The sequence below is a fragment of the Aspergillus viridinutans genome (genome assembly GCF_018404265.1).
Source record: "Aspergillus viridinutans IFM 47045 DNA, scaffold_14, whole genome shotgun sequence".
NCBI classification, from domain to species: Eukaryota; Fungi; Ascomycota; class Eurotiomycetes; order Eurotiales; family Aspergillaceae; genus Aspergillus; species Aspergillus viridinutans.
The window spans coordinates 837,363-857,953 of record NW_025091230.1 but is presented as its reverse complement, the minus strand read 5'-3'; the positions used below and the strand labels follow the sequence as shown (position 1 = coordinate 857,953).

General features: G+C 54.2%; 6 protein-coding genes and 1 non-coding gene across 7 annotated transcripts; 2 read left to right on the top strand and 5 right to left on the bottom strand.

Moving 5' to 3' along the window:
- Window positions 1-2,153: 2,153 nt before the first annotated feature.
- nscC (FAD-dependent monooxygenase nscC) lies at window positions 2,154-3,432 on the bottom strand (the record flags this gene model as incomplete). The annotated part of the gene is made up of 2 exons (XM_043274949.1): window positions 2,154-2,863; window positions 2,916-3,432. The coding sequence occupies 2 exons, from the start codon at window positions 3,430-3,432 to the stop codon at window positions 2,154-2,156; spliced, it is 1,227 nt and encodes a 408-aa protein (XP_043130884.1).
- Window positions 3,433-4,086: 654 nt separating this feature from the next.
- Window positions 4,087-9,667, bottom strand: nscA (non-reducing polyketide synthase nscA; the record flags this gene model as incomplete). The annotated part of the gene is made up of 4 exons (XM_043274948.1): window positions 4,087-5,391; window positions 5,474-8,140; window positions 8,197-9,301; window positions 9,360-9,667. 4 exons carry the CDS (start codon window positions 9,665-9,667, stop codon window positions 4,087-4,089), a joined length of 5,385 nt encoding a protein of 1,794 aa, XP_043130883.1.
- Window positions 9,668-10,144: 477 nt separating this feature from the next.
- Window positions 10,145-11,509, top strand: nscD (prenyltransferase nscD; the record flags this gene model as incomplete). Its single annotated transcript, XM_043274947.1, has 1 exon — window positions 10,145-11,509. The coding sequence occupies one exon, from the start codon at window positions 10,145-10,147 to the stop codon at window positions 11,507-11,509; it is 1,365 nt and encodes a 454-aa protein (XP_043130882.1).
- Window positions 11,510-12,196: 687 nt separating this feature from the next.
- Window positions 12,197-13,144, top strand: nscE (NAD-dependent epimerase nscE; the record flags this gene model as incomplete). The annotated part of the gene is made up of 1 exon (XM_043274946.1): window positions 12,197-13,144. One exon carries the CDS (start codon window positions 12,197-12,199, stop codon window positions 13,142-13,144), a length of 948 nt encoding a protein of 315 aa, XP_043130881.1.
- A 686-nt stretch (window positions 13,145-13,830) lies between these two features.
- On the bottom strand, window positions 13,831-13,916 carry Aspvir_003361. Its single transcript has one exon. It is a non-coding gene; the product is annotated as a tRNA-Ser (tRNA).
- A 1,227-nt stretch (window positions 13,917-15,143) lies between these two features.
- Aspvir_003360 (uncharacterized protein) lies at window positions 15,144-17,027 on the bottom strand (the record flags this gene model as incomplete). The annotated part of the gene is made up of 11 exons (XM_043274945.1): window positions 15,144-15,227; window positions 15,278-15,393; window positions 15,446-15,473; window positions 15,522-15,719; window positions 15,765-15,979; window positions 16,032-16,175; window positions 16,221-16,492; window positions 16,544-16,603; window positions 16,656-16,728; window positions 16,775-16,788; window positions 16,840-17,027. 11 exons carry the CDS (start codon window positions 17,025-17,027, stop codon window positions 15,144-15,146), a joined length of 1,392 nt encoding a protein of 463 aa, XP_043130880.1.
- A 746-nt stretch (window positions 17,028-17,773) lies between these two features.
- Aspvir_003359 (sugar porter family MFS transporter) lies at window positions 17,774-19,846 on the bottom strand (the record flags this gene model as incomplete). The annotated part of the gene is made up of 6 exons (XM_043274944.1): window positions 17,774-18,109; window positions 18,158-18,496; window positions 18,544-18,811; window positions 18,862-19,305; window positions 19,352-19,415; window positions 19,468-19,846. The coding sequence occupies 6 exons, from the start codon at window positions 19,844-19,846 to the stop codon at window positions 17,774-17,776; spliced, it is 1,830 nt and encodes a 609-aa protein (XP_043130879.1).
- Window positions 19,847-20,591: the final 745 nt, after the last annotated feature.

Below are 20,591 nucleotides of genomic sequence, written 5' to 3'. Positions count from 1 at the left end.
GTAACGCAACCCCTGCAAGTGCCTGGATATACGACCATTATAAGGATGTTGCCTGGTATCTTCTCTTAAAATGACTGGAGTGGGCATAGCGCTTTTTTACTTGTAAGAGGTGACTCCTATATCTTCTATCGGTGGATCGCATAACAATGACCGAGCGACTACGATAAGGTAGACAGCCATCACATAGTTGCAGGCAGATGCAGGTTATTTTCTGTTCCGGGAAGGTGGGCATACAAAAGATGAAATAGGCCGGGCATGATGCATGGCAGGATTCTGTTGTAGGAGAGTCGACGCATCGGAATGCTCGTAGCCTCACTGTACTACAGCACAATCAGGTAGAGCAGAGCAGATATCAATTGGTACTGGATGACCATGCAAGCATGCTAGCGTTGTGGAACATGAAATAAGCGACCTAATATCAGCCTCGAGAAACATTTTGCTCGGACAAGCCCATGTGACAGGCAGATTCTTATCTCGATCTATAATCTGACACGTATCAAGGTCTTTGCTGATTCGAGGGCTTTTACTCGTGTTTATGTGGCCAGATTTACTCATTTGCCCAATACGAGCATGGACTGTGGTAGCGTCCAGTGAGAAAGAGGCGATATTCGTTATGCCTATTTCAGTCCGGCCTTATTTTCCATAACCTTATTTATTCGAAGATGATCTTCTTGAGATACTCTACCCAGCCTAGGGCTTCTGTGTCTCGTCCCGTCTTGGTCAACCCTTTGCTACGGCTTTCTTGTCTGTTTCTCATCGAGATGGATACAAGGTCTTTTGATCTTCATTACTCTCAATTGCCATCCATGCATAATAATCACAAAAGTAGCCAGTGCTCTCATTCTCAGCATCGGTCCCACATTCCCAGCCCTAAGTGTCAAGGCTCGCTACAAAGGGGTGGAGAAAATTCATCTGCCTCGCCAATCATCTCAATTCTCGATATTAATAGAGCTCTAGCCTCGTACTGCATTATCCCCTGGGAGCTAGTAGGGAACACAGCCAGAGCTCAATCCTTTTAAGAGTTTGGACTAAAGATTAGAGATATAAGAATGTATAATTTTAATATTACTATATAAAATATAGTTACCCTTAGCAAATACCTAGATATTTCACTTAGAGAGTATGTACCTTTTGTATGGTGATGCTATATAAAAGGTACATGACGATTCCGGTGTTATCTACGATTCCGGCTCCGACGCCGCCGGAGTGGGTACACACCCACTGATACATTTGCACTGGCGACTTGGATTACTCCTGGTAACCAGTCTAGCCGCCTATGGCATGATCTGCTCGTTCGGCGAATGTCGCTTTTCTGGGAATCGGGAGCCATAGATGTCCTAAGAAAGGGGTATCCAGTCATGTCTCAAGTACTGGTCCAGGCTTTGTCTCTATAAATATTAGACGCGAACTGACAAGTTTTTGAATTCGGCTACGCTAGTAATGTTTCGAAATGACTAAGAATTTGTATGTAAGATCGAAATTGAATGAAGGTCTGATTCTTTCTAATGAACGACTATCGAGGCACTATTTATGCTTCGAGAAACGAAGGTATTCAGATTCGAAAAGATTCTGCATCGACGAGATCAATTTGTAATCACGATTCCATAGAATTCTGGTGATTTCGTGATCGTCTTGGCCGAATCCCTATACGGAAAGATTAAACGAAGGAATGGCCGAATTTCTCCATACGGCAAGCTGTAATTTAATTCAACACAAGTACTAGGTGTCAGGCCAGGTTACACTCCGTTCCAAGAGAACTATGGCCAAAGCAATCCTTATTACAACATTCAAGTCTGCAATGAGTATGATGATCGAGATCATGGGGTGGTAGGGCATCGATCGTGCACAACTTGCTGTTCTTTTGTGTTGCATTGTCCTTGGGATTCCACTGTCAGTGATCCTTTGTACCATGAATAGGGAGCAACCAATTGTATCCCCCAACCAGCCCTGGTTCGATGGTGCTTTGAGACCGGGCCAGATACCCATAAAGTCTTACTAGGTTCCTCACTAATTCTGACACTACGCTAAATATTTATTAGCAGAATACAGACCGAGGGCTAGACAGTCTCCCGCCTGCTTCCAGGGAGTGATTAGGTGGCCTCAACATCAGTGTAAGCATGTCATTCTTATCTAGTAATGAAAACCGTTCAAAGTCACACAGGCTTCTTCTGCGAAAGCTCCCGCCACTGAGCCATCGGCCGATGCAGCGCATAAAACCGCTGTTTGGACCGTCGTACCGCGTCCTGTGATCTTTTCCACGCTCGGTCATAGTAACTCCGAATCGCCACGCCCAAATCGCCCGCCACACCGGCCGCAACAGCAGCAGCCAGCTCGACACCATCCGCCAGTGCATGATTACCTCCCTCCCCGCCAAATATGGGCATTGCATGCCACGAGTCGCCGACAAAGGCGACGCCCCGCCCTACAGCACGCCGCATGTCCTCTTGCGTCACAGAGACGCACCGGACGGCCCAGTGAAACACCCGGTGATGTTGGATAGCCTCACCATTGAGAAACAGACTCCACGGCTCGGCCAGGTCGCGCGACGCAAGCTCCTCCACCAGCGCTGGGGGGATCTGCTTCGCGTCCTCGGAGGCGAGATTGGGCCGATACAGCGGGTCGTCCTCTCCGCTGCCCCAGGCCGGCCGCGAGTACGACCAGTCCATGTGGACGTGCGTCTTGGTCATGTTGCAGATGGCGAACGGCGCGTTGAAGCCATCGCCGACCCCCGCGAGGATGCTGGACTCTCCGGTGTGTGGCCGGAATAGCCGGTCGAAGTCGGCCCTGGGCAGCTGGAACTCGCCATGATAGAGCACCGCAGGGACAGTCTCGGGTTGGACATCCGGGAGGACCTGCGATCGAACTATACACATATTATCAGTTTAGTCCTACAATGCTAGAGGAGCAGTGCCTACCAGTCGAGTTCACCCCGTCCGCAGCAACCACCATCAGCCCCCGATAGAACGCCCCGTTCTCAAACTCAACCCGCACATCCCCCAAGCTCCCCTCCACCCTCTTCAGCCGATGCCCGTACCGCACATCCAGCTCCTCCTCCCCACAGTCCGCAATCCACCTGCGCAACGCATTCCGGTTCGCGCGGACAATCTCCTCCTTTGTCGACGAGTTCGCGTCCGGCACAAATAGTTTCTTTGCGGTCCCGTTATCCCATACAACCTGGTCGATCCAGCCCGAGCCGCCGATTTCCCTGTCCGGTGCGACGCCGCGCGTCAAGCTTCGTAGCGGCAGGTCCCCGAGAGCGGACAGCAGTGTCGCGTAGCCCCATTCGCGCAGGCTGATGGCGAAGCCTTGGCTACGATATGGGCTGGATGCTTCGAAGACGATGTTCGGGATGCCGCTATTTGTTAGCAGGCGGGCGGTTGTGAGGCCTGAGATGCCGGCTCCGATGATGAGGATTGGGAGTGGGGGTGCCATTGTAGTTTACACGGTAATTTTGATAGGCAAAATGGACAATGATCTAGGTCCCTTAGTTGCTTGCATCTTCTGGTCTTAGGCCAATGTATCGCTGCAGGGGGGGAACGAGCTGCAAGGCTGTGGGTAAAACCCGAAGGAAAGAGCGGATTTTGCATGGAGACTCCGGGTTTTGGCGCCGGATTTTAATGAATAGAAGTATGCAAGGGACTCTATAACTATCGCTTTTAATATGCGCATCAGACAAGGCACGAAGAACACCTAAATTTGGCATGAGGGTGGTCAGGGATGGTGATTCTGGAAAGTGTGGGCGAGATAGGTGCTTAGCTAGCTACATAAACATAATTATATAGAATAATCCTTATTGGCTTGATGATCCAAGTTCGTAAACAGACCTTGCGACTTGCCGATTTTACACTCAAATATAGGATCGAGCTTGTAAACCGGTGAGAAGTTCTACAGAAAGCCCACTGAAGGATGGACAAATCCAGGAGTATCTCATGGAGAATGTACACGTCTGTAGTAGATATCCATTTAATTTTATAGATATTTTATCATTTTCAGGGATTAGAGAAATTGAGTAGATGGTAGCTGTAGGTTGATTGAGAAATGACTAAGACAAATTGCTATAACTATGGATAGGCAAAGGACGATCTATTAACAATACTCTTCCAACCATGCAGTCATCTCCCCGATAGTCGGACACTCCAGGAACAGCGAGCTCTTAATCTCGATCCCCAGTTCGGTACGGAACTTCTCGGACAACACAAGCGACATGAGCGAGTCGATACCCAGCTGCACGAAGCTTGCGTCTGGCGTCAAGGCGTCGACTTCTAGTCCCGTCTCACGAGCCATCACCTGCAGGCACTGGCCCACCACGCCGGCGTCTACCGGATCGCCGCGGTCCGACGTAGCGGGCGTTACGACGGCGGATTCGCCGGCGGACTCTTCCTGGGAGGGAGTGGTGAGCGGGGGTGTGGAGTCCTGGCTCTTGCTGGCGGCGGGGAATGGGCTTGCGACTGGGTTGCTCAAGAGCACTGGGACTGAGACAGGGACCGCAGCAGCAGGAGGAGTGCTCTTTTTCACGCTGGTGGCGCTGGGAGCGGTCTCCTGCAGCTGCTGTTCCGCATGGGAAGCCGCAGCGGGCGAGAAGAACCTGTCCATGAGAAGCCGCGGCACGCGACGGAATCGAATCTGGCCGACCATGCCCACAATCCGCTCGCCCTGCAGAATGTACACGTCACCCGCGTACATGTTCGCCTCCTCCGGCAGTGGGAACATGCGCACGTAGCTGCGATATTTGCCGCCGGCCTTCAGCGGGTTCAGCAGACGGAAGCTGGAGCATCCGGGCGTGACGTAGAAGTAATCCCTGGTATTGGACGCATCGCTGCCGTTCATGACCAGGCCGGCCAGGTGCGAGACGCTGTCAATCCAGTGTGGTGGCGTGTGCCAGGTGCCGTGCCGCTCTATGACGAGCGTCACCTCCGCGACGGCCTCGTGCTCGTGCAGCACCACCTGGTCCATCCCCCGATACCGGTCCGCGTAGTCGACGACGTTCTTGAAGAGCGCATAGGCCAACGGCTTGGAGAGCTTGCTCGCCTTGCCTTCTGCGGCGCGCTGCTCTAGCGCCTCAATGCGGCCTCGTACCAGATGGGAGAGCCGGTCCCAATCCCTGGTCCACGCGGCTGGGTCCTCGAACCGGACCACGGCTGTAGCGAAGGATTCGGCGGCGCACTCGCCCGTCTCGGCGCTCGCGTTGAACCAGGCAAGTGACATGGAGCTAGTGGACAGGTCCAGGTGTGCCTTGAGCACAAGCGGCTGGACGCTTCCTTTCTTCTCGAGGGCGACCTGGGCGTGCAGGACTTCGAAGTCTGAAAGGTTCATGTGCACATCTTTGACCTGAGGAATGAGGCGGCGGTAGAGGTATTCACCAACAGTGAAGGCCATGTCAGACCAGATAGACTGGACAGAAGTTAGCCACAAAATTTCTTGCAGGCATATACACAGACCGAATTCCAAAACAAAATTAGAATAAATGACATACCGAAGTTGCAACGCCGCAGTTATTCATCCTATGACCATGTAGAGCCTCCAGGAAATCAGGATGCTGCATGTCAGAGAGGACATGGAGGGTGGCCGTTGTCGCCTCGACCGTCTCAGCGGTGATCTGGTGAACCAACGAGGTGCGGAGCGCTGAAGGGCGCGACATGGACAGAGACAGAGGGGCTTTCTTTTCCCCGTACTTGAGCAGTGCCTTGTCCAACGTCCACGTTCCAATGTACGGAATCCAGTAGTCGGTCTCATTCCAGCTGTAGGTGGGCAATTTCAGCAGCGAGTACTCCCGCTCGCGGGGCCGGAAGTATTCCGCCCAGCAGGGCGTGAGCCCTGCCAGGTGGAGGGTGACCAGGCTCTTGGACATGGTCGCTAAGTTGTCCTCGTTGCGCCGGCATGAGGAGATCACGGATGCGGAGCTGTCTATGCCACGCACAAGGCCAGCGCAAATGGGGTGCGGCCCGACATCGATCCAGATCGTCTTGGCGTCTACCAGGCAGAAATCCTGAGCGGCTTCAATGGCCGCGACGAAATCCACTGCCTCGCGGGTCGCACGGCGCAGGTACTGTGCGTTGATGGACTTGCGGTCGAACACAACGCTTCCGAGCAGGGGGGACAGCACGGGGATGCTGGGAGCCTTGAACGCGATCGGCGTCGCCAACGTCTCCAGCGAGTCCAAGATGGGGTCCATTTGCGCGTTGTGGAAGGCGAATGGCACATCCAGCTGCGTGCATTTGATACTGTTTGCCTCAAGGGCCTGGCGGATCGTGTTGACAGACTCTTTAGTGCCGCCGATGACAGTATCTTGTGGAGTGTTGCGGCAGCACACTTCGTAGGCTATTTCAGCAGTCTCGGGGCTGCCTGCAATGAGCTCTTCAATATCATCCTCGGACGCGCGAACGGACAGCATCGAGTGGCTGCCTTGAGTGCATCGTTCCTCGATCAGCAGTGCGCGCCGACCGACGAGGTAAAGAGCGTCCGCAGCAGAGATGACGCCGGCAACAGCGAATGCAGCGTATTCACCAAGGCTGTGCCCCACGACAGCGCTGATGCGAATGCCTAGGTGCGACCAGAAGCGTGCCAAGGCAATTTCCAGCACCACAACACTAAGCTGTGTAAGAATGGGCGACGCGGCCCCATCGTCAATGCTACCGTCGATGACGGGGACAACGGACGGGAATCCCAGCCGCTGTGCCATCTGGTCAAGCTGGAGTACCTGCGTACGGAAATAGGGGAACTCGGCGAAGAGCTCCCGGCCCATGCCGCGGTAGTAGGCACCCTGACCAGTGAAGGTCAGCACCACGGACGGCGCGTCGTTCGGGATGGCCCGCAGCTCGGCAGACGCCTTGGGACTGTCCAGCCAGGAGCGGAGAGTCTTCTCTAGAGCCGTGATGTCGGAGGCTGCGGCCCCAAACCGCATGCTGTGGTGCATCCGCCGCACGCAGAGGCTGTACGAAAGGTCCGCAAGGTCCGCGTCGGGGTTCTGATCCAGCCACGACAGCAGTTTCTCGATATTGGCCTGCAGGGACTTCTTGCTCTTTGCGGAGATGACTACTGGATGAGTTGTGCGGCCGTCCTCAGTTGAAACCTTCACTCTCTCCGGGGCGTCTTCCAGGAGCAGGGTGGTGTTGCCGCCGTGCGCTCCAAACGAGTTCACGACCGCAAGACGCTTTTTCCCGGCAGGTCGTGGCCAGGGGGTGTTCGCCATGGCCAAACCCACGTGGCGTCGATCGAGGTCCTTGGGAATGATAGGGTTGATCTCGGTTTTGATGCCGATGTGCTTGGGAATCATGTTCTTTTGGTACACCAGGAGCGCCTTGAGCAGGGAAGCGATGCCCGCCGCTGCCTCACCATGCCCTATGTTACTCTTCACTGCGCCTAGATACAGACGCTGATCGGGTCGACGGCGAGGCATAGAGGGCGCAAAGACATCGGACACCGATTCGGACTCCACCGCATCACCAGCCTGGGTGCCGGTGCCGTGAAGCTCGACATAGCTCACATCGAGGGGGTTGACGCCTGCTTGGTGCAGCACCTGGCGGTAATTGGCCTTTTGCGCGCCAGCATGAGGGTGTGTGATCGAGACAGCCTCGGCGGAATGGTTCGTGCGAGCACCCAGAACCACGGCCAGGATGTTGTCGTTGTCCGCCTCGGCATCTTCCAGCCGCTTGATGACGACCGACCCGATTCCATCTGCGCGGCAATACCCGTCGGCGTCCTTGTCCCAAACCTTGCATTGTCCCGTCTTGGAGAGGAAGTGGCCGTTCCCAAGACCGGCGTAGTTATCCGGGTCGGTGATGACGTTCAGCCCCCCAGCAATGACCGTATCGGCCTCGCCGGACCACAGTGCCGAGCAGGCTGCCTGCACCGCCGCCAGGCCACTCGAACAGGCGGTGTCGATGTTGAACGAAGGCCCGGAAAACTTGAAGAAGTAGTTGATTCGCCCATTGGCAAAGGCGCGCTCGCCACCAGGCACCGCATACGTGCTGATGTTCTGGGAGGCGTTCAGCTCCCGCCAGTCGTCGCTCGCTTGTCCGTAGAATGTGCCGATGCGGTTTGGCTGGGTGGACGGGGTGCGGCCGGGGACGAGGCCTGCCATTTCCATGGCCTCATAAGCGGTGACAAGGGCAAGCCGGTGCATGGGGTCCGTTTGCTCGGCCTAGTTCATTGTCAGTATCGTTGTAGGAGGAAGCCGGGGTTGGTAGATGAGTTTACCTCACGCGGGGACATATTGAAGAACCCGGCATCAAAGTAGCCTGGCCGATCAATGAAATTTCCAAACGGAGTCTGAGTCGCATTCTCCGTCTTTCCTGTAGGGTCGTAGTGTGTGTTCAGATCGAATCGGTCCGTCGGCACTGTAGTGAGGGTATCGCGTCCCTGCTCAAGCAGCTCCCAAAACAGCTCGGGGTCATTGGCGCCTCCAGGTAGCCGGCAAGCCATACCGACGATGGCGAGCTTTGAGGCCGCGTAGGAAGAGGGGCGGCGGGCACCATAGTCTCCGTGAACCCAGGACACCAAATCGCGCCGGGCCCGCCCCAGCGCGGGGAAGTCGGTCTCGATGGCTGTCAGGATACCGTTCAGGACCTGTGACATGCGGAAGGAGACAATTTGATAGCTTCCTGTCGGTTCCTTAAGCTTGACGTGCTCAAGGATACCGGCCGTAACGTTGTCCAAGTAGATTGTGCCGGTCAGCAGCTCGGTGCCAATCTCCAGGAAGAGCTCACCGGCTGTCTTGGCCTCGAACGGTTTGCCGGTCTGCGAGGAGATCAAGGGGAGTCGCACAGGCCGGGAAGTTGGGATCACAGACTTGGCGCTGTTTATAACAATCTCGATATCATCCTGACTGTATAGATGCGACGCGTGGCAGAGACCGTCGTACACGGGCAGCGGCAACGACTTGGAGTATCGCAAGCTGGGCGAGTGTTGGAAGGCGGCTTTGATGCGTGAAGGTGGCCCAGTCACACTTACGGACGTCTTGTCCGCAGCACTGACAAAGACCTTGGTGAGCTCCGGGTTCTGCGTGACTGCATTGAACTGAGAAAGCTCCTCTTGAACTGCTTCGTGCGACATCCCCGTGACGACGTGCGCCCAACTCTGAAGCATTCCATCCGACTGGGGCGCTTCGAGCTTCGTCGAGATGTCGGCGACATACACCCCCAGGCGGAAGGAGACGCGAACACTTTCGGCTCCGACCTTGGCTACATCTGCCAGGCTGCTGGATAGAGCCACGGCAGCGCCGGCGAGGATGCCGATGCTCAGGCCCGCGAGAATGGTCTGGGATGGATCTAGGTCCCATTCAATATCCTCAGCCTCATAGTTCCTAGACAGTTCCTTAGGTCAATAAAGTCCAAGAGTCACAGGACGAGTAAAGTAAATACCCGATGAGCATGCCAAGTTCGAGTATCGTAAGTAACGCGCTCTCCATAGCAGCCCCTAGAGCGCCCTGGCGAAAGTCGACCTCGGCCAGCGTGCAGGCCGTGTCGAAGTGAGGCACCAGCTGCTGGAGCTGTTGAGGCAAGTTGGCCACCTCCTCTTTGAGAATCGCCGTGGATTCATCGAGAAAGACCGACAGCAGCCTGAACCGCCGGTCCTTGCTGTGTTGGTGCAATCGCCGGAACAAGTCCTTCAGGTCATCGTTGGGGAATTCATTCCCGAACCATACTGTCTGTGCACGAGGTGTCGCCATGATTGTTTTTCGAACGAGGTTGATGTTGAGTGTCGATCAATGCCGCTCTCCTGCAGGAATCGTAAGCCAGATATGGTCGGATTTACGGCCCCTTGAGGCACAGTAATAACTAACCTGCAAACAGGCATCATCCCACTTGTGCTACCGTCGACTTGGTTAAAATCCGAGATATGCAAAATCCGAGACATTGTAAAACGCGCAACGAACGCATTTTCCTGATTCCTAGAATCCGCCTCGTATTGGCGACGATGAACCCGCAAAGGCCGAACAATATTCGGAAACGGCGCGCGTATGTAAAATCCGACACCGATAGGGAATAATATAACCTGGCGAAGGCTCACACCCAAACCCTGTAGGCCCACAGATACTACATCTCGCAACAGAGTCTATTTGGAGACCGGGAGCTCTTGAAGCGATCATTAGAGGCTGAGTTCGCCATCCACTGGGGTCATACATATCCTCACAGAGTTACCCAGCATGTCTCCTTTTCCGCTAAATGGCAAAAGCCGTGGCGCATCCCCAGGTAACGCCGAGCCACTGCCCATTTTCGAAGCGCTTTGCCGTTCCCTCCCTGTGGGGACTGAGGACGAGCAGTTCTGGTGGAGACTGACGGGCCGACATCTTGCCCGTATGATGCTCGAGGCGGGCTATCCCGAGCATCGCCAGGTGGAATGCCTACTCTTCCATCGCTTCAAGATAGTCCCAACCTTCGGTCCTCAGCCCCAGTCGGCCGAACCGTGGTACAGGAGCCGGGTGGCTGCAAGTGCGGGAGACGGTGCTCCCATCAGCTACAGCTGGCGTTTTGGCACGGCAGACAGAAAGCCCTATATCCGCAACTACATCGAGCCTCTGGGCCCTCTGACGGGGACTGCGGCCGACCCGAATAATGACATGGCGACCAGGGCGTTTCTGCAAGGCCTCACCACCACCCTGCCGAATCTCGATCTGTCGCTCTTCTGGACGTTTGAGCCACATCTTGTTTCACGGTTTTCCGACAAGGCCGACCGGGAGAAGTACGCGGGCCCGTCGGTACTGACTGGCGTGGAGCTTTCGCCCGACTCAGACGCCATCGAGATCAAGATGTACCTGTATCCCCGGCTTCCCGAACAGATCAGCCAGCTCCTCAGCACGATCATTCCAAAAGCGATGCGTGAGGCCTACGGCGAAGACGTGTGTCTCGACAGTCTGAATCTGGTGAAAGACTTTCTGACCAACCACCCCGACGGGCGCCAGCTTAGTCCTCGTGGAACAACCGGCATTGACTGCTGCAAGGTACAAGACTCGAGGGTGAAATTTTACGTCGCGACGAACAACACTTCCTTCGATCACATTGCAACCGTCATGACCATCGGAGGCCGCCGGCCCTTGTCGATGGAGGTCCTTGACAAGCTGCGGGAGCTGTGGTATGAGCTGAACGGACTGCCGTCTGATTTCCCCACGTCCGAGCAGGTGCCAACAGGCCAGGGGGAGGAGGGCCAATCGGGCCACCACGGTGTCGGCTTCTATTACGATATCCAGCCGCGTCTTGCACTTCCCGATGTCAAAGCGTTCATCAACGTGCGCAAGCATGCCAAGAGTGATCTGGCTGCAGCGGAGACAGTGATTGGCTTCCTGGAGCGTCACGGCCAGGGACACCACAATCCGAGGGCTTACCTGAACGTCCTCCGGGACATCGTGCCGGCTGAGGAGCTGGAGACGCGCGTGGGTGCCCAAGCCTTCTACTCGGTTGCAGTCAAGAAGGAGGAGCTAGATATCACCGCGTACTTTATTCCGCAGGTTTATCGACGCTTTGCTTCCGTCCAGGTGGAGTTGAATGGACAGCGACGGAGTAGATTTGAGTAAGCCGGTGGAGCGTTAGCGTATTCAGACGTACTTGATGCATCCAGGCTTGGACAGAGCGCTGTTGTTGTTGATGACCTTTCTTATATAGCAAGCACTCAAGCACTCAAGCACACTAGCACCTCAGCACGTTGATCCCGTCAGCAATACTTGGCCAACCTAATGAGTCTCATGTTGGATTTGTCATCGAACCATCCCACCAGAGCAAAGGCCCTGTTTCCTAACATTTGCGCGTTTCTCGTTTGTAATCCACTCTGGTATCTATTAGAACACAAATCTGTATGCCAGAGTAGTGAGGCAGCTCAGAGTATAAGAACCAGTGGCACAGATACCAATACTCATAATGCTATGGAGAAGCCGCAATTGCTTATATTGCAGTTTACAATATTGGTACTGCTCCGCTTGGTTGAAATTATATTGCCTCCTGTCTCGGGCATGAGATTATATGTCTCGGTTGGATGCGCCCAAAGCGTAAACATTGACTATAACCCTAATATCAGCACAATCAGCTTCAATCAAATATATCCTGCTAGGATCGAATTGTCTCCAAATAATCCTCTGTCCGCATCAACCTAAACCCCTAAGTCCGATGTCCCAAAATCCGTCTCGGTATATAGCACAGCTGGCCCCCGTCATCCACATCACCACCAAGAATACCGCCAAGCTATCGCTCACCCCACACAGTACACAATGCACATCTTCATAACCGGCGCAGCAGGCTTCATCGGCCGCGTCATCACTGAACTCGCCATCCAACAAGGCCACACCGTTCACGGCCTCTCCCGTAGCCCCCAACGCGATGAGCTTCTCACCTCCCTCGGGGCCGTCCCCATCCGCGGCGACCTAGCCACACACAACATTCTCCGCGAACAATCCGCAAAAGCAGACGCCACCTTCCACCTCGCCTTCGACCACGACTTCAGCAAATCCTACGACCAAATCATCAAGCTCGACACGGAGGCCGTCGACGCCCTCGCCGCCCCGCTAGTCGGAACCTCCAAACCCCTCATCGTCGCCAGTGGGATTCTCACCGTGCGCCCAGACCCAGCCGACGGCGTCGTCAACGAGTCGGCGCCCTATGCCGAAAACAGCAGGGTCAGGCGGCATTTGTGCGAGAGGAACACGCTGTCGTGGGCGGAGAGGGGCGTGCGGGTTAATGTGGTCCGCTTGCCGCCGTATGTGTACGGCCGGGCGAACGAGACGGGGTTCGCGGCAAGAATGGTCAATATGGCTGTTGTGAATGGGGTGAGCGGGTATATTGCGTCTGTAAAAGATGGGTGCGTGAGCAGTGTGTATGTGGACGATGCAGCGGCGTTGTTCTTGCTGCTGGCGTCGGATAAGACGGTTAAAGCCGGAGAGATATTTCATGGGACGGGCGACTGGGATACGACGTATGGGATGCTGGCCGGAGCGATTGGGAGGGCGGTTGGGGTCCCGGTTAGGGCATTTGAGAGGGAGGAGGCGGAGGAGAGGTGGGGGGAGTTCCTGTCGAGGTTCTTTGGGCTGATGATTCGGGCTTCGAATGGGAGGGCTGTCGAGAAGTTGGGGTGGAAGCCGTCGGGGCCGAGTTTGGTGGAGGAGTTGGAAACGGGGAGTTATCGGCAGGTAGCGGAGAGGTTTAAGCAGATGAAGAGCTAGCAATTTGATCTCTCATGACTCTCTTAGAAAAGCACATGTGACGATTCCTAGAATCTGAATCACTTGCATAGCACTGATGTCTACATCTTTCAAGGCTGCAAACCACAGATCCCCAGCTTTAAAGCAATTCGAAGGGCGAAAGGATTGCCCATCTCACGTCCCTTCTCCAAGGGGTATACGAGGAGAAAGGCCTGCTTAGCAAGTTGTCTTCTGTCGTGAAGCAACTGCGCTAATTGTGCGAGCTGTGAGGCATAGGCGTAACCCTGAACTGTTGCCGGGATCTGCGTGCCACCAATGAGCCAATCCTGATCAGCTTCACACTTGAGGACGGAAAAACAATGGGCATCTGTGTCATGCACCTCGCCCTGGGACTGGCCAGTGCTCCTCTTCATTTGCAAGCAGATTTTTCGACGCGGATATCATGCTCGTAATGCACCTTGGCGGATGCTTCAGGTCGATGGACATCATGCGCATGGGCTAACTCAAATAAGGGGACAGTCGACGACGAGTCAGATTTCCAAAGGAACAGTAAATAAGTATTAATTTACGCCATTTTGTGTGCCTTTGATTCCTTGGATGAAACCTTTGCCCGGGGTCGTCTTCCTTACACCTGGAAATCTCAAAGAAGGCTTCCAGATGCCTTAGCTTTAATTGAAGCATGTTGTCGCCTGCGCAAAAAGCTATTGGGCCTGGATAGCGATAGGACTCGAACCTATGCGGCCGAAGCCAAGTGATTTCTAATCACTCCCCTTAACCACTCGGGCACACTGACTAATGATGGAAGATGTACTTCTTGATTGCTTGTTGAGGCTGATCAAAGTTATTATCTTTGAGGTTGAAGTGCGTCGAGTATTTCCCATATCTTCTCGCAATTATCCAGTGAAGGACACTCTCGGGTTACAAAACACCCTTTACTCATTGGACAGGATTTCAGAACTTCATTGGATTGAAAAGTTCGGCTTGTCAGAAGACCGTCCTTAGACTACACTTTGCGGGGTATTTCTGCTGAATATATATCGTCTAGCTCCGAACGGACATCAACAAGCATAATCCATCTATCATTGTACAGCTCATCGGCGGAGTCTTCCAAGACTGCCTGGTCGAGTCAGGAGAGACCGGAATCTGCGACCGTGGCTTCGATTCGACATCAACATTCTCGGAGATTCGCTCTCACTCGAACATCCGAGTCGATGAAGTCACATATTTGCTTCATCAGTAGCCTGAAAATGATGGCATCCCCACAAGCACTTTCCACGTGACAACTAGTCCCGATCAGGCAGCCACAATCATCACCAACTTGAGCTCCCTGAATCCATCGCGATGAAAACAGCAATACAGCACGAACCAGCCAAAATGACACCGTCTGACAGTCTGGACGCGGCTAATCTCGACCCTCATCGACCTTCCCTCCAGCATCCAAAAGCTCCGCGCAATTCTTCGCCCTCGATGCGCCCGTGACAATGCCCCCCTCCGAATTCGACACCCCCTGACGCTTCCTTGACAACATCTACGTGAGAAATCGGACCCGCAGCACGGATCCCTGTTATCACATACTACTGGCGACGAGTGCGGAAGAAGACAGTCCATGACTCGCGGGAGGTCAGATCGGCGGCGATGCGCGGGGAGCGGATATGCGAGGTCCTGGATAACCAATATCGGAAATACCAGAGCTCGAGTCCTTGACGGCCGAGTGGCCTCCGCATGCCCGGGACCAAGCCATAGATGGGCCCGGGGCAGGATGAGCGGACGCAGGTGCTAAGGCGGGACTCTCTGGCGCAGGCCAAGCACCGGATCCAGCCTACGATGGAAGGGCAAACCCAGACAAAAGAACCTCAGCCCAGCCCGGTCGGTCCTGCTGGCACTGTAGGCCCCGTATGTCCAGTAAAGAACCGTAGAAGAGGGAAGCGTCGAACCAAGTCTCAAAACGAGAAATTATGATACTCTATCTACTGTACATGTAGCCACCCTGGAGGTGGCCTCTCGAAATCTACATCAGCCGTTAGGCATTATTTGCACATGAGAAACTGGCACTACCGGGGTCGTCGTGCAGGGCCTTGCCTGACACATAAAGCCCCAGACCACACTGTGACGATAATCAGCAATTATATCGTAGAATGTCCAGCAAGAACTTACAATGCAACATGCGATCCACATGATGACAACGTTGAGAATAGTAAGCGCAGTCTTCATCGGTGTCAAAAAGAACCGGCCCTTATTGAGATACAGCCAGAAAAGAGCGCTGAATCCGTCTGCAATCATCAGCGAGATATCTACACAGATGAAAAGAAAAAAGAAACTTACAGGTAAACCAGCTTGCAAAAAGCGACGCCTGCATAATCATCAGCCTGATCCAGAGCGAACCAGCAAGAAAACATACCACCAGACTCAACAGATTGTTGAACACCGGGATAGCCTCGGCAATAATCCAAGCAACGATCCAAGTCGCCAGCCCAATCAACACCCATGAACCGGTCGCAACAAGATCGCGCTTATGCATGCGGTCGCTGTGACGCCACATTCGCACGTAGATGTACTTGCACGCGACGTGGCCGTTCACCACGCCTCCGATGATGATCTACTCCTCGTCAGCTGGATCCTGGGACAAGTACAGAAGACTTACAGTCGGCAAGGCGATTCCATACGCCACCTTCTTCACGATCTCCGAGGCTGAGCCTAGCGCAGGTGAGGTGACGTCGTCCCCGGCATAGCAGTAGATCACCACAGCGGCGACGATATACAAGCATGTGTCGATCCCTTGCAGCAGGAAGAGCGACTTGGGGTAGTCGCGGGGGTTTTTCAGTTCGGCCATGAAGCCGAAGAAGGCGACGTGGCCGGCTGTTTTGTCAGTGACGATCCATGAATGAATGAAGAGGAGGAGGAATCCTACAGAATGAGAAGACAATATTGCACACTGCAAGAAAAGCCTTGTATAAACTGGTATCAACGGTGGCATTGACCCCCCCGTGCCATGGACGTTGGACACCAACAGCAATCATGACGATCAGGACCGCTGAAAGGACGCTGATGAAGGCTGCGAGTTGTCAGTGGCATTCTACATCGTCAGAGACATACGCACAAGCAACTGATAGAAACGAGACCTTGGCCAGGGTCCGCGGCAAACACAGCACGAACGAAATGACCAAGCCAACCACTCCAAAGACGATCGAGCACGTCCCATGATCGGTAATCGAGTTCATGGCGACGGTAAAAGTGAGGATATGGCTAGCCATGATGAAGACCACGAGCAGCAATTGGCCAGTCCCAAAGAGCTCCCGGCCAAACCTGCCCATGATGACCTCGCCGGCGTCTCCCATGGAATGGATGAACGGATAACGCCATTTGAATTGCCTACGCGGGTCAGTAACAGCCCAGCTATTTAGTCCATGTCGACAAACTTACCCAATCGTGTAGCCGGTGTAGGTGGACATCAGACCAAGCGCTACAAGGAGAATGATGGCTCTACACTCGTTAGAATTTAGAGTTGTCTTCGGAGGGCAATGGATAGACTCACGGAACGAGGCCCAAGGCAGCCACCACCGCCGGCAGGGAGAGAATCCCCAGCGACACCGTTTCGGCAACCATGACTGCTCTGGATCAGCTACGTCCTTGAAGTCGTGAAGGCATACTCACGGAAACCACATTGCCTATGCGGGTCAGTACCAGTCCAGCTATTTAGTCCATGACGACAAACTCACCACCAACTCAGGGTCTTGTACTTCACCTCGGCATACTCCTCGTCCCCGAATGCATCCTGATACTCTGGTTTCGAGTCCTGCTTCTCATAGTCATGCTCACCGTCCGAGACGGGCTCGGGATGTACATGATCCGCGTCCATATCAGCGTCCGCAGCAGGACGGGGTCCTCCCTCGAGCATGGAACCCATGATTGCAACTCCGACGAGTGACGACAGAGACGGTTGAGGTCTGGTCAAGCGGCTCCCCGGACGAGTGGAGCTGAAAAGCAGATTTTTCACCGTGGAAACCCTACAATCTCACTCGTACAATGCAATCACGAAACCGGTGTCGAGGCCAGGATGTTCTTCGTCGTCCCAGATACACTGTCACCAGCACTTGATACTGACAGGTCAAGCACTCCGGACTTCCAGCGGCGATACAAAACTGCGACAGCATCACGATGACTCAACGGCAACACGCTCAGTCTGGGGCCCAGTTCGTGTGCTCCATATTCCTCACAACAGCCGTTCATATTGGTATATATTACCTAATGCCGAGATCTTGCAGGTCCCAATGAGGATAGTCAATCCATTGTTGAAAGAATTGGCCAATCAGAGGTAGTGGAGATATGGGTTCCGAGCAAATACGAGCGTCTGATTGGCTGAAAGAAATTTTTAGCCAAAGTGGGACTTAATTGTTACTTGGCAGCCAATGAGAATGAGTCCCGCTGTTGATCTTCCAAGTGCTCATCCTCATTGGGAAACAGGGACGACTGCATTGATTATACGAAACAGCATGGAGAGGAGTAAAATGGAGGATACTTTATTGCCGCCAGATGGTTATAGAACGGTTATCGATATTGAACAACGGACTCAGAGGCTGGGACAGATATGGCCAGAACAAAGACCAGGCCAACAGCACAAATTGTCGAGGAATATTCGACATACAACATCCCCTAATAATAATCGTAGAGCTGCTTCTGCGGTGGCACATCTCTCCGAAGCAAATACTTCTTGACATACCACGGCAACATCGCCCGATAGTGATTGATGTGCTTAGTCGTCGGAACCGAAAAGACCTGATCCAGCTCCTCCAGCGAGAGAGCCTTGGTCTCCGGCAAACAGAAATAACAAAAGACCCAGCCGAAGCAGTTCCACGCCGCATACCAGCCAAAGGCACCGGTGGGTGTAAACGATTTATTGAGCGACGGCCAGGTCAGCGAGACGACGAAGTTGAAACCCCACGTTGTGGCCGTGGCGAAGGACATGCCGATGTCTCGGATGTAGAGGGGCTGACATTATCAGTATAGACTGCGAGAGTGATTGAAGGGGAGACTTACGAAAGCTTCTGCAGAGTAGGTGAATGGGACCGGCCCTTCACCGGGCGAGTACACGATCATGAAGAGGTATATGCCAGTCGCGACGCAGGCTGTCCGAGATGTTTGATCGGGTATGTAGAAGGAGAAGCCGGTGAAGAGGAGGAATATACACATCAGGGGGAATGTGGTCAGCAGTAGATTCCGTCGTCCAAAGGTGTCGATCGTGTATACGGCTGGCATGGCGAAGATCCAGTTGGTGATGCCGCATCCGAGGGAAGTGACGAGTGCCATACGGGTGTCGAAACCGGCTTCCCGGAACATTGACGAGGAATAGTACATGATTGCATTGACGCCACAGAACTAAGACAGTTAGATCCTGATTATGGGGTGAGAAAATGTTGACTTGCCTGCTGCATGAACATGACGAAGAAAGACGACTGCGCCGCACGTCGGTTCCGCGGAATGGTGAACATCTCGTGGAACAAATGCTTGCCCTCTCGGAGCTTCTCCTCCACCGTTAGAGCAGCATGAATATAGTAGAGGTCTCTCGCAGCTTGGAACGTTGACGGGCGGAATTTGCACAGCGCCTTGTACGCGTCGTGGTAGCGGTTGCGCATCATGTACCACCTAGGCGACTCAGGACAAAAGTAGACCTGCATGCAGACGAAGAAGGGACTGATTCAAGGTCGTCAGCACATGTACATGCAATGCAACGGCCTACTTACGGAATGGCGGTCGACCCTAGCATCAATCGCCAGTTGAAGCCAGGGATCGTGGGATGCGACACATCCATAAACGCAACAGAGGCAATATACCCCAGCATAATGCCAAATGCCGTCCACATCTGCCACATCATAACCAGAGCACCGCGGATATTGGCCGGGGAGCACTCGGCGCCGTACACCGGGGTGGTTGTGGATTTGGCGCCCACCGCAAACCCGAGGAGGAAACGGCCGAGCAACAAATTCCACCAGGTATGCGCGGCCGCCATCCAGAACGAGGCGGCAAAGGAGATAAAGCACGAGATGAAGATGCATCCGCGGCGACCAAACCAGCGATTCAGGGGCGCCGTGGTCCAGCATCCGATGACGGCGGAGCAGAGATAGGGAGCGCCGTTGAGGAGGCCTTGCAGCCAAGTGTCGGTGACGTTGAATTCAGCAAAGTAGAACCTGCCCCATTTAGCATAGGTCAGATGGGGAATGGGAGGGTACGTACTCCTGCGCACCGTTGACAGCAGTCTGATCCATCCCCTGCACGATAGCAGATCCAGCACAGAGGACTGCAGGCTGGGTTAAATTGAAATGCAGCGGGGGGATCGCGAGGAGACTTACCGGTCATGAAGTACATCATAAACGGCTGACTCCACCGATGCGTCTTCTCCCTTCGAAGTAATTCTTTCTCATTCTCCGTCAGCTCGTCCATCTGCTCAAACGCTCTTGGATCCTGCGCGACAAGAGCGCCCTTTCGCAGATCATCGAGGATATGCTCGAGATCTTTCTCCTTCGCGAAGGCCTCGACGTCACTCAGGAGCTGTTCTCGACTCAACGCGGCAAGAGGATTCTTAAGTTTACTATTGGTCGTGGTGCTTTGGTCCATATCGCGAGCCCACTCTCGAGCAGTAGCTGCGTCTCTCTCTTGCTTCTCAATAGATATAGAAGACTCATGGTGCGAGAGACTTGGAGCCTCAGGGTCGGAAGTCTTCTCCCCCATAGTGACAGACAAGCAGCAGAAGTTCAAGACAAAGTGGGTATGCTTCAAAGAATATCAGCCTACGAAAAACAAACGCGGAGAATTTGAGAAGAATCTGGGGAAGAGACGGGGGGAGTGGAGGTCGCCTTTTATGATTTCGATCGCCTAGACCTCCCCCTCTGGCCGAGAAACGGCCCCTCAGGCTACTACGCACTTCTGCTCGATGTGCTGATTCATTATCTCTGACTCAGTCTAGATACAGTGTCTCTCCGCTGACCGAAAGCGTCCCGAGCCAAGACCAGCGGGGTCAGGACAAAGAGCTGGATGGCGTAGATGGCTGACTACCAGCGTCTTGGGCGTGGTGACCGGGCGGCTCCTCACGCAAGCCAGGGAGTGCCAAGGCAAAAGGAGCAGGGCTGCAGCGGTACAATGACGACGATTAACCCCACGCCCCTCATGGATGCAACGCTGAAGCGGCTTTGGTCGGTAGAACCGTGGCCGGAGGATGGCATGATGCCAAGGAAATTAGATTCTAATGTCCAGGAATGGGTTTCTGGCCCTTTGAGATGCCTGTTATCTCAATGTCCGTGCTGTCACAGAGACACAATGTAGGAGTGGGAGGATCAGCATGAGCAGACCTCGGCGTACTTGGCGCCGAGACTGGAACAGCCAGTGAGGGTGGAAGGGCCGGCGGAGGCCAAGCAGGGCGGTGCCCAAGATCGTCCACAATGATGCAGTTGTGTGGGGAGCCAAGCATCTGGGCGTG